Source organism: Anabrus simplex, chromosome 1 (genome assembly GCF_040414725.1).
Source record: "Anabrus simplex isolate iqAnaSimp1 chromosome 1, ASM4041472v1, whole genome shotgun sequence".
Lineage (NCBI taxonomy): Eukaryota > Metazoa > Arthropoda > Insecta > Orthoptera > Tettigoniidae > Anabrus > Anabrus simplex.
In genome coordinates this window covers 1052532794-1052545161 of record NC_090265.1, presented here as the reverse complement: position 1 = coordinate 1052545161, position 12368 = coordinate 1052532794, and the positions used below count along the sequence as shown (strand labels likewise).

General features: G+C 38.3%; 1 protein-coding gene across 4 annotated transcripts in view; it reads left to right on the top strand.

Annotated features, from left to right (window-relative positions):
* Positions 1 to 12121, top strand: part of Cp190 (centrosome-associated zinc finger protein CP190) — a 153558-nt gene extending 141437 nt beyond the window's left edge. For all 4 annotated transcript variants that reach the window (XM_067137076.2, XM_067137077.2, XM_067137078.2 and 1 more), the window contains 2 exons: positions 8672 to 8755; positions 8835 to 12121. In XM_067137076.2, coding sequence (XP_066993177.2) covers positions 8672 to 8755; positions 8835 to 11754 — 3004 coding nt within the window. In that variant the 3' untranslated portion in view covers positions 11755 to 12121. The remainder of the gene's footprint in view (positions 1 to 8671; positions 8756 to 8834) is intronic.
* Positions 12122 to 12368: the final 247 nt, after the last annotated feature.

The window sequence follows — 12368 nt, the reverse complement described above, 5'->3', positions numbered from 1 at the left end:
TTGCAGTCTTCTCCTTTCCGACATATTTCACTTAGACCAACAATACTCCAGTTGATCTTCCCAAGTTCTTCTTCAGTCTCTTCTAGTCTGTCATTACCTAGCAATGAGCGACAGTTATAGGTACAGGCATTGAATATTTGAGGTTTCTTTGTAATAGATCTTTGTTTCTGAGACATCAAAGCTGCTCCCACCCGGAGATCCGATTGTGGGAATATTTTACCTCCGGAGAATTTATTAACCTTAATGTCATTCATCATTTGACATAAAGGGTGTGAAGCTTAATCACCACGCGTGCTTCGATGACAGACTGGTGATCCTCCTGCACTGATCGGCTCGCCAGCCCAGTTTTCCGCTGGGGTTGGGTACCCAAACCTTCTACTGGGTTGCTCGGCTTAACAGGGGCATCTCTTGTAGGTTATGTGCTTGCAGTTGAAGTGAGAGAGGCTAGAGAACTCAAACTTGCCGAGTCCTTATGTTATTGTTGCTAGATGGATTGCAACGACGCATCTCACTCCCATTTGCCACCCTCGGGGCTGTAATGTATGGTTATTTTATCACTACCTAAAAATGAAGTATTTATTATTTCCAAAGTTGCTGTATTATCATGCATTCATTCCAATACATGTCGGGACAAATACACTATAGTTATCTAGCACTTCCCCCTCTCTTCGCTGTATGGAGTTGTTACCCTTTTTCATCCCCCCATACCCCCCATCCCCCCCGAACTCTTGCAGACAAGTATGTTGGCTAGCCACAACAGAAGCAAGAGACCTGGAATTAATTCAGCAGTTGTCACTAGACGTAACGAACATAAAATTGATTTAAGATAAGTACTGAATACTTTCTCAGATTACTAGGTGTCAGTAATGGACTTCTGCATTCATAATTTATCTCGCTTGTTCATATAACCAGTTCTGAATCACTGACAAGTTTATGCAATGTAAACAATAATGTACATAAATGGTTAAAAGTTATTTTGCAGAAACTGAGGATGATCTTACAGAACAAAACAGGTCATTCTGCTTATAATTGTTGTTCTTTTCAGATATGTTATAGTGTTCCAAATGTTATATTTCATGTTTCGACAGACTGGAAAACTTATTAATTACGTAATCTTTCTAGTAGCTTGTAGCAGACATCCAGAAGTGCAATAGGTCTGCAGCGAGTTGGTTCATCCTGTGGTTTGTTAGGTTTTGGTATAGCTTAACAAACCACAGGATGAACCAACTCGCTACAGACTAATTACTTTGCTAATTTGAACTGTTGGGGCACTTTTCCTGTACATAAAATATTGTTGAAGTCTCACAATTTTGCTTCCTGCCCAAGGTTCTTGATCAGTTCAGGGAATATTCCGTTGGACCAGGTGCTGTACTGATTTGAGATATTTCATGGCAGAAGACAGTTTGAAGTCAGTAAAGGATGAAGCCAAAATGGGATCTTCCTGATGGTGGCAATCCTTTACTAACTGCAATTCAGCCTAGTTATTTTAGAATCTTCTGTGACTAGCACTTTTTCTGATCTTTGTTTGATGTGAAGCACAGTTGTTGATGGTGAGATCTGAGGTTACTTCACTGTTACAGAGGTAGCCACTCCTAGGCTTTGATGAAGAGACCAGTGCGGGTGCGCGCGTGTGTGTGAGAGAGATATATTCATATCTGGTTTTATGGTTGCCCGTCACTTTTTCCGTTCTTCATTTGATGACTTGAGGGTTTTGTTCCCTATTTCTTCTTACCCAGTTATTTGCAGTTGGTAGTTACTCATCAAAGATACCTCCATGAAGTACTCCTTCCAGTTTGCCTTACGAAAATTCCACCCCAGTTTTGGGGTTGATTTGAAGGTACCTGGGTTCCAATATTTCCTAAGACCGGGCAGTGCTGACTGCAAAGGAAGCATGGTAATACCTTTCTAGAGTATGTAGAGGGATTCCAGATATGTTTGTTGTGATTAGGCATATGTCTAGGTGGGGATCTTTCTGCCATCTGGCCGAATAGAATATTTTGAGATCTTCAGCATTATAGGCTAGATGGAGTGCAGACTATTCTGTCCATTCAGTTATGTTTTTGCATTGTCGTCATTGATGGTATATCCCTAGTCATTGTGTCAGCTATTAAAACTCCCGCGTAAATTCCTGGGTGAAGTATCTTGGGTAATGAAGGGTTTGACCACTGTGTGTTTGAAGGCTGATATACTGCTCCCACTGCTGTTCCTGCGACTTAAGTTATAACAGTTTCTACATCGCCGTCTTTCTTATTGTACCAGCAAATGCCCGCACTTCATGAGCATGAACAGATTATGCAAGGTGTGTGCAGTACATTAATTTTGAAGTTCTGGTTTTATTTCAATGTTTGATTTATATCACCTTTATAACAAGTAGCAGTGTTTTTGGGATGCATATAGGCCCAGTTTCTTCAACTCTGTGTTAAATATTACTTAACAAATGTTAGCTAACAATTGCTATTAATTTAACACTCCCTTTTAAAGTATCCTGTTTCACGAACACATTTCCAACATTTGTTACAAAACAATTGTTACAGGCAAATTAACACATTTCCGTAAGATTTCTAAACGTGTTTGGCAGTGAGCATCTTTGGTTTCTTTACATAAAGCACTCTTAGTGGTGTGTTGAAATAGTATTTTGTCACACAGACACATGGATGGTTGACATTATTATAGGTTATGGCTAGCGGAGACCGCTAAGACATAAACAAGTAAGAGGCTGTTATATCACAACATTCAATATAGACTATTCTTATAGGAGTGCAATCTGAGGCTCCTACATCACCGGGAAAATGTGATAATTGATATGTTTTGAATTATTTTTGGGCATTCTTTTATTACATGTAATTAATCTCATTATTAGACCCGTATTGAACTATGCTATGATATACTAACAATTTGTTGGTTATTTTGATCCACCTTTTCAATACAAATTACAGTTTGTGTTGCCAAGTTGTAATGTTACAACACTAATTTACCGGGACATGTTTCGCTTTTATTCACAAGCATCATCAGCCTATACAATTGTCTCAAGGTTTGTCATATTTGGGTTGTTGTTACAAATTTCATTACATTGATTACATTCATTACATTCTTTAATTGCGAGGAAAATCATGTAATGCCTTGTTAATGCTGCAGTGGCAGCAGGAATTATGTGCGGGATTCTACACACTCTTTTCTTGCAGTCGTGGACATAGTCACCTACAATTACGCGAAAAGTGTCTCAAGCATAATTTCTAACAAGTAGAGGCCAGACCCTGCAGTCAACCGATTTCACCAACCTTCAATGTACCTATGGGGAGACACTCAACAGTAACTCGTGTGTAAGGGTTTAAGTCAATATGCTTTTGTTTTCGGAAAAAAAAATGAGCTCAGATGTCATTACACAGAATCCCAAAGTGGAGGTGATAGAACACTAAAAGGCAAACAAATTTTACTTGAACATATCAGGTCCGCAACCTAATAACTTCTGAAAAATTGATGAATCCCCGATTCCAATGCAAGGCATATACTCTTGGGAGTTCAGTCAATCGGAGTGGTGGCATAGTGGTCACCATACTTGCCTGCGAACCTCGTAGACATGAGTTCGAGTCTCGTCGCAGCTATAATTGTTGTTCAAAATAAATTGATACTTGAGGGAACGTTATTTAAAAATTGGAACAAAAATATTATGGAAATTGCAGTACACTTACCTGAAATTAATATAGGCCTAAAAGTTCTCACAGATACTGCTGGATCTCTCTCTATATATATATATTAATTTGAGGTCGAAAATAAAGTTCCACTGCAATTTGATTATTATTTTTATTTGCATTTTTACCTTAACATTCCCTGAAATAATTTAATTTGTATTAAAAAAGTATGGCTATGGCAGGACTTGAACTCTCGTCGTTGCGGTTCGTAGACAAGTACGATGACCAATCGGCCACTGCTCCACTTGTCTGGGTTGCAACTCTTCAAGTATATACTGTACACGGTGCATTAGAATCACAGGATTCATAATATTTTCGAAAATTATTAGGTTGTGAACCTGACAGGTTTAAGTAAAATGTGTTCGCATTTTAGTGTTCTATCACCTCCACATGGTCCGAAACGGATCCTGCCTCATGGCATTTGTCCATTTAAAAAAAAAAAAAAAAAAAAGCGTATTGACCTAAATCCTTGTAAAATCTATAAGCAGCTGCTGCACTGGAGAGACTGATGAGTTTCAATCTGTTGGAAACTCTAACCTGTTTTCAATATCGTCTAGTACCTTGTTCATTATGGCTTTGGTAATTAGAAATCTTTCTTCTGACAACTCTAAAAAGTTATTTCTTAGTATGGGTCATCCTTTGCCTTCTTCAGTTTATAAATAGTCTTCATACAGCAGTAAAGCTTCAAATGTCTTCTACTTGCCTCCATTTTGAAATTTTAGCAGCTGTTAAGAGGTTTAACACAAAGGTGCTGCCAGGTTAATTTAACACAAGTATTAACAATTTGTTAGAGTTAACAATTCATAATGAGAAGACTATTTTGTTCAATTATGTGTTAAGTCTCCTTAACAGCAGCGTTAACAATTAACATTCGTTGAAGAAATCGGGCCATACTCCGTTAGTGATGTCCTCACCATGAAACCGCATATCCTGTTGTGGCACTTGTAGTTTGGAGTATGAAGTTGAAAGTACAAATTCCAAAATGAAAACTGGAACCAATGAGTTAATTGTTTCACAATGCAAATTTCACAGTTCATAGAAAATGTCCATAGACATCAACAACTAAGATGAGTTTCTTTGTGAAAAGTAAATAAAGTTCCAATGTCAACTTAAGAAATAAGTTGGAGATCACTGGTCGTGCGGGAAAAAATTGAGAATTTGCATGTAGAATGAGTATTTAAAAGTTCCTACATGTGGTCATAAACTGAACACTTAGAATTTATTTACACTCTCGAACACTGCCTCTGAAGGTATAAACATAAAATGATCTTCATTGTGAAGTACATATGAATAACACTTAATAAATAAAACATTAATGGAAAACATAGCCCTAATTGTTACAAGAATTCATCATCGTCCTAAACCATCTCCAGTTTCCCGGATGTGGTATATGAGCCTCCTCCATCTCATCCTGTCCTTGTACCATTCCTCCTCCACCAACTTGTCCCAATCATGACCTCTCAGCAGTACATCTTTTTTAACTAAGTCTATCCATTTCCTTCGTGGCCTTCCCACAGGTCGTCTTCCTTCTACTTTTCTGTCATATTCTTTCCTTGCAGTTCTGATAACTGGCATCCTCTTCATGTGACCAAACCACTTCAGTCTTTATATCTGAATCTTATTGAGGAGAGAATCATCTATTCCTACTTCTTCTCTAATTTTCTCATTCCTAATCTTGTCTTTCCTGGTTTTCTGGATCATAGTGCATAGGAATTTCATTTCAGCTCCCTGGTGTTTGTAATTATCTCTATTGGTCAGTGTTGGTGTATAATAGGACTTGTACAATGTCATTTTTGTTTTCATAGGTATTTTCTCGTCCCAGAGCAGGTGTCTTATCTGGTGGTAAAATTGTGTTGCCTTATTGATTAGATTGTTCACCTCATGCTTTGCTAGGTTGTCATTTGATAGAACGCTACCCAAGTATTTGAAAACTGAAACGCTGTCCAGTTGGGCTTCATTTAATATGACTATTGGTTCTGCTCCTTCCCCATACACTTTCATCTCCACCGTCTTGGTCTCGCTGATGTTTAAACCATGTTTCTTAAACTCCTCATTCCAGCTTTGCATTCTCTCTCCCAATTCCTCTTCTGAGTCACTCCAGATCGCAACATCATCTGCAAATATGAAGGCTTTGATATCTCCATGTTCTTTCCTTTTAATAGATTTCATTACTACATCCATCACAATAATAAATAGAAGTGGTGACAATGAGCTGCCCTGCTGCACTCCTCTCTATGTTTTAAACTAGTCCGACAAACCTCGTCCTACCTGAATACAACTTCTATCCCCACTATGAGGCTGTCTTACACTTGAAGTTCTTTCATACATTGCCAAATTCTTTCCCTTGGTACAATGTCGTAGGCTTTTTCAATGTCCAAAAATATTAGAAATAAAGGCTTGTTCTTCTCCCAGTATTTTTCCATTAGCATCCTAATTGCAAATATAGGGTCTGTAGTTGACCTTCCTGGTCTGAAACCATACTGCTCTTCTTCCAAAATTGGTTCAACAATATCTCTGATTGTGGTCTCTATTTTTTTTCCAATATTTTCGGGACATGAGACAGTAGTGTAATACCACGATAATTACTACTTTTTCATCAGTTTCCTTTGTTGAATAGAGGTACAATGACGCCCATCTTCCAGTCCTCAGGAATAGTATTTTCCTCCCATATCTTTTTGAGCAGTCTGTAGAGCCATTGGATTCCTGGAATTCCCACTGGTTTCAGCATATCTGCACTTAGTTCGTCTATGCCCACTGCCTTTCCTTTCTTCATGCTCTTGAGCGCATTTTCAACCTCAAACCATACAATTGGTCGTTCAGTTGTGGTTCCTTGACTTGGCCCTGCTCTATCTGTTATGTTTTCTGTATCTCCATTCAGCAACTTTTCGAAATAGATCTTGAGTTCCTGTTTAATTTCTCCCTCTTTCTTGTGCCAGAGTTCCATCATCATGTTCTATTGCTTGTATTGTCTCTTGATCCCTTTGCTTGTTTTTCACTACTCTGTATAGCAATTTCATATTTCCTCTACTGTCTTCTTCCAGTATGTCTGCAAACTCATTCCATTTCTTCTCTTTTTCTTCTCTTACAATGTTCTGTACAGCAAGTTTCTTGTTCCTGTATACTCCTTGGAGTCTTGGTATTTCTTGTTCATTTCGTTCTTGTCCCTGTTTTTTTTTTTCCTTGTCCACTGCCTTCTTTATTTGGTTTCTTTCACTGCTGTTTTCACTCTATCATTCCACCATGGTGTCTCCTTTTGTCTTTTGATGGAACTTGTAATTCCACATAGGTTTTTGGCTTCTCCCACAAAGGTGTCTTTGAAAGCTTTCCACTCTTCATTAACGTTGGTTACTTCACCCTTTGGCAGACTCTGTTGAATCCTTAGTTTGTATTCTTCCTTTATTTGGACTTCTTGCAACTTCCAAGTTTTAACCCTTGGTTTTTGCATAATAATTTTCTGCATTTCATTAGTCTTATGCTTGAAGTCTACTACCAGCAATCTGTGGTCACTGCCCATGCTTTCACTAGGGATGACCTTTACATCTGTGATGTACCTACCACCATCTTTATTTGTGATTACGTAGTCAGTCAGTGTTCTATACTGGCCCCCCCAACTGTACCTTGTTACTCTGTGACTGTCTCTTTTTTTGAAGAATGTATTTTTGATTATAAGATCATTTCTTGTGCACAGATCTAATAGTTGTTCTCCTTTTCGGTTCCTTTGTCCAAATCCATGTGGACCAATGATGTTCTCATACCCTAGTCTGTCTACCCCAACTTGCGCCAATAATAATACCGCTTTCCTCATTAACTGCATCTTCCAGATCTTGCCGAAATTTCTCTTTGTCTTCCTCACTGCAGCCTGTCTGTGGGGCATACACTTGTATGACAGTGTACTTACAGTGTTCTCCAGTTTCATGAACATTTTAATGATTCTATCACTTTTGCAGATAACTTCAGCTGTAGCATCAGTCTCTTTGTTAATTAAGAATCCAACACCATTTTTTGCTACCTTCTCCTGTCCACTCCAGTATAATTTGTATCCTCCACGAAGTGTCTTACTTCCAATCCCTTTCCATTTGCATGTAGAATGAGTATTTACAAGTTCCTACGTGTGGTCATAAACTGAACCCGTAGAATTTATTTACACTCGCGAACACTGCCTCTAAAAGTATAAACATAAAATGATCTTCATTGTAAAGTACATACGAATAACACTTAATAAATAAAGAATTATTTAAACATATTTTTTACACACACGTGAAAAGGCAGGCCTAACATAAAAATCAAAACATACAGGTTTTTTATACCTTTAGAGGCACTGTTCGAGAGTGTAAATAAATTTTAAGTGTTCAGTGTATGACCACAAGTAGGAACTTGTAAATACTCATTCTACATACAAATTCTCAGAAGTTAATTTTTTTTTTGGCACGACCAGTGATCTCCAGTTTATTTCCCCGCTTTAGCCCTCTTCTGTGATGCAATATTTGTCCATTTACACAAGCAGATGATATCAGCTGGCGTTGCTTCCTCCTGTTCTTTAATATACTGCAGCACTGCTTCAGTCGTCTTGAACCCTTCTGAATGTGGTATGAGGTTTTTCCTGTCATGTAAGCATGTTGCCTCCTCTTCTGCTATTTTCCCCTGCATCACTATTTCCACAATATAGTTGTCAGTTAATTCATCTACTTCATCATTTGCCATCAATTCTGTAACGTCATCTGCATCGACATCCTCACAGCCCAGTACAGTTTTGAGCAACGAAAGATCATTGTATCAATCTTTGACTTTGGTTTCGCACGTGGATTCAAAGTTAATTTTCTGTAATTGGTACGGGTTCCCTTTTCTGTATCTTGTTTGGATAAATTTGCGTACTGTTGTGTTAGAGAACTTTTAATATTTATGAGGTATAATAGAGGTGGGGAGTTTTAAAACTTGTGTAGGTTTAGTGGTATCAATCTTAAAGTCTCCTATTGTATTTACAGGTTACCCATTTGGAAGAGGAGGAGTGCACCTCCAAGTGTACCTTCTTTCTTCAATGAACCTGTGCACATTAATCATCATGATGGGTATGTAGCTATTCAGAAATAAAAAGTCCTTCATCAAGAAATTTATTTGTGTATTCATTTTCTCTTTAACCTATTCCAGACCAAGCAGAGTGAGTTTGCCAAAGCCTGATGAAGTGGCACGACCTACTCGGTTTGAGTGGCCTGATGACGACTTTGAGCCAGCTACATTTACTTCCAGTTTTGATGACATTACATATGAAACAAAGCCTCTTACAAGACCACTTGATGTCATAAGACCTGCACCTCCACCTCCACTACCTCCTACAGTGCCACAGCACTTCAAGCAGGAATGCCCTAATGTTAGCTTCGAAGAAATTCGACGGACTGCTGTTAGTATCAAGAGACCAGTAGTGACCAACCCTGATGATAATGACTCCAAAAAGCCAAAAATGATGGATCTTCAAGCTGTTAAGGAATATGTTGAAGAACATAGGCTTCGTAAGGATCTTCTTGATTCAGAGGAAAATAGTGAGGATGTTGATGATGACATGGCTGTTGCTGATATGGATGATGATGATGACGATCTTGAAGATGAGAATGATACTCCTCAAGGTGTTCTTAGTGGGCCAGCCCCTGTTCCCCCACCTAGTGTTGTCAGTATGTCTCCCACAATCCCTCCTATAATAACTCCCCAGAAATCTATTTTGAAAACTCAGACATTTCATGAGGAGTCTCCTTCTGTCAACGCGCCTGCTCAAGTCCCATCCAAAAAAGTACGCTTTACTATAGATCCAAAACTGATGGATGGCAAGGAAAATGCTACCAAAGAACCAATACCAGTAGCCACAACAAAACCATTACCTAGTCGCATGAGTAATGTTACTAGTGCAGCTACTGCAAATACTGGTAATTTGTCGAACCATGCCAAGATCATTACTGAAGTCCTCAAGAAGTATCCACATTTAGTTCAGAATAATAAAAATATCAGACTGAAAATAATGCAGCGGGGTGGACAAACATCTGCTCCAACTATAACTACAGATCTTGAAGGAAATAAAATTGTGAAATCTAAAGTATCATATTTGGTACTGAAATCTGAAGTTGCAAACAAAGGCAAGCCAGCTGTTGTGCTGAAACATGGTGGGCATGTGGAAGCACTGTCAGAACTTGGTGGTAGTCAGAAGACAGTTTCTGGAGCAGAAAATATTACAGGACCCTGGTTGTGTCATTCATGTGGTACAAATGAAGAACCTATTAATTTTGAAACATACTACCAATATCGGCGCCACTTGCAGGACGTTCATATGGAAAAGATAGATGCTAGAATATGTGAGCATTGTGGTCATCGGGCTAGTAAAAGAAATCTTCTGCTTTATCATTTATATACTAGACATAACATTCCTCCTCCACGTAACTGTCAGTTTCCTAAATGTGACCAGTGTGATTATGTAGCTCTAAGTGAATCTCTCCTTATTAAACATAGAAATAATCATTCTAACAATAAAGAGTTTGTATGTAAAGTGTGTAATGCAGCTTTCAAAAGTAATGGAGCCTTGCAAGGCCATATGCAAACAAATCTCCATTCTGATCCAGCTAAGAAACTGTATGAATGTCCATTTTGTTTGAAGCCATTTGTGCGTAATATTAATCTCAAAGCTCACTTGCGTACTGCCCATAAAGACTTAACTAAAAAGTTAGATGAAGAAACAAGAAATAGGTTAGAAAATCAGCACCTCCAGATGAACTTGCAGGACTCAGAAGATGGTGAAGAGTTGCATACAAGAGGTATTGTTAGTAATCACATGGGTGTTGGTGCGGTAGCCAGTGTTATGGAAGTACCAGTGATAAATGCAGTTCCTCAACCCAAGACTGAAGCTGGATCTGTAGTATTAGCACCGGGGATGACAGTCTTAGCACAAGCTCCTACGGTTCAGACAGGTATTACTTCATCTGAAGCAGAGGCATTTCATAATGTTGCGCATGGTATTGCAGCCTCATTAGGACTTGAGAATGCTCTTACAGAACAGACAGTAATTCTGTTGGATGAAAACCAGGAATATGTTTTCCATACTACAGAAGTTGTGCGGGAAGAGACAGCTTCGACTGAAATTCAGGAATATGTAGAAGAAACTGCAGTGCAAGAGTACATTGTTCCTGAGATTATAGGTAGTGAAGTGCAGTCTTATACAAGTGAAGACCAAACATACACAAGTGAAGAACAGTCGTATGCTAGTGAGGAACAGATATATACGAGTGAGGAGCAAACCTATGTTAGGGAGGAACAGTCTTTTAGTAGTGAAAATCAGTCCTATATTGGTCATCTTCCATCAAATCTAGAACATTATTCTAGGGAAACCCAAGATGAACCTTCTCCAGATTCCCCTCCTGAAAGCAAGAAGTGTGCCTTAGCCAATAGCCAGTCTGTTACCCCTTCTCCATCTTCTCTTAACATTGTTCCTGAAAGTGATGACGTAGCACTAGTCCTGTCAGATCATGACTATGCAGAAGATGTTACGCAGAAAGAACAATGTGGCACTGAGGGTATGATGTTTATTATAACGCAGCCTATGATGGATGGTACAACAGTGTCACGAGTTATTCAACAATCAGGACATGGTCTGCCTTCATTACAGATGGAAAATGTTACTGTTGTGGAAGGAAATGGCAGCAGTATGCATTCAAACATCCTCATACCTCAGGTAGTTGAAGAGACTCAATATATCGTAGAAAATCAACTAAATACAATAGCACAAGATGATCAGAGTCCAATTAAGAATAAAGAGCAACATAGTGAGAGACAAGATACAGGTGTGCAGCTAATCGCAGGGATTAACACAACAGCTAATGAAGAGGTACAAACTGTGGAACCTGAAGTCAGTGTACCATCTCCGGTACGAACTTATTCTCCTACTAAGAAAGTTATTCCAGTCAGTGCACCAGTCAGAGGAATTCCAATGGAACAAATGGCAGATCTAGTGAAAGAATGGGATGAATTTGATGAAGATTCATCTGAAGAAATGCATAGTAGTCCAACACTTGCTAGAATAGAGACTGGTTGAAGTTTCTAATATGTATCATAACTGTAATCACTGTTGAACCTGATTCCTAGTTAAGATTATTACTAATATTTATAGTGTATTGAAAGAGCTCACTATTAATTTAGTGGCTGATTGTGATTTCCAAGATTTCAGATTTGCATATTATGTATATATCTATGCGTAAATGTTTATATACCTATGCATAAATGTTTGAGAGAATTGTATAATTACTTGCATCAAATCATTGGGATGCTGTTTGATACTTGTTGAGACAAAGAGACAGTTCTAGCTTTTGGTTTACTTGTGAAATTTGAAGACATTTGGATAATATTTATATTTTCACTTTGTATTTGTTCCTCTTAATTTAAAATTGATGAATTGTTGTGTATCAGTTTTAAAATTTTACTCGATCAACCGCTTACCTAGTACCCACACTTCCTGCTTTTTCATGTCTGATATTACATACGCTAATCCATCATTTTTTAACCCTTCCCTCTGTAATGAAATCCAGTAGAGGAAGTAAATGAAGTGATAAAAAAGGGAAAATAGTCAGCTGATAGTGACTGGTTCAGTGAAGCAGTATACCTATATATATTTCTTTTTTTTTCTTTTTTTTCAAAGAACGGGCAGGAAAT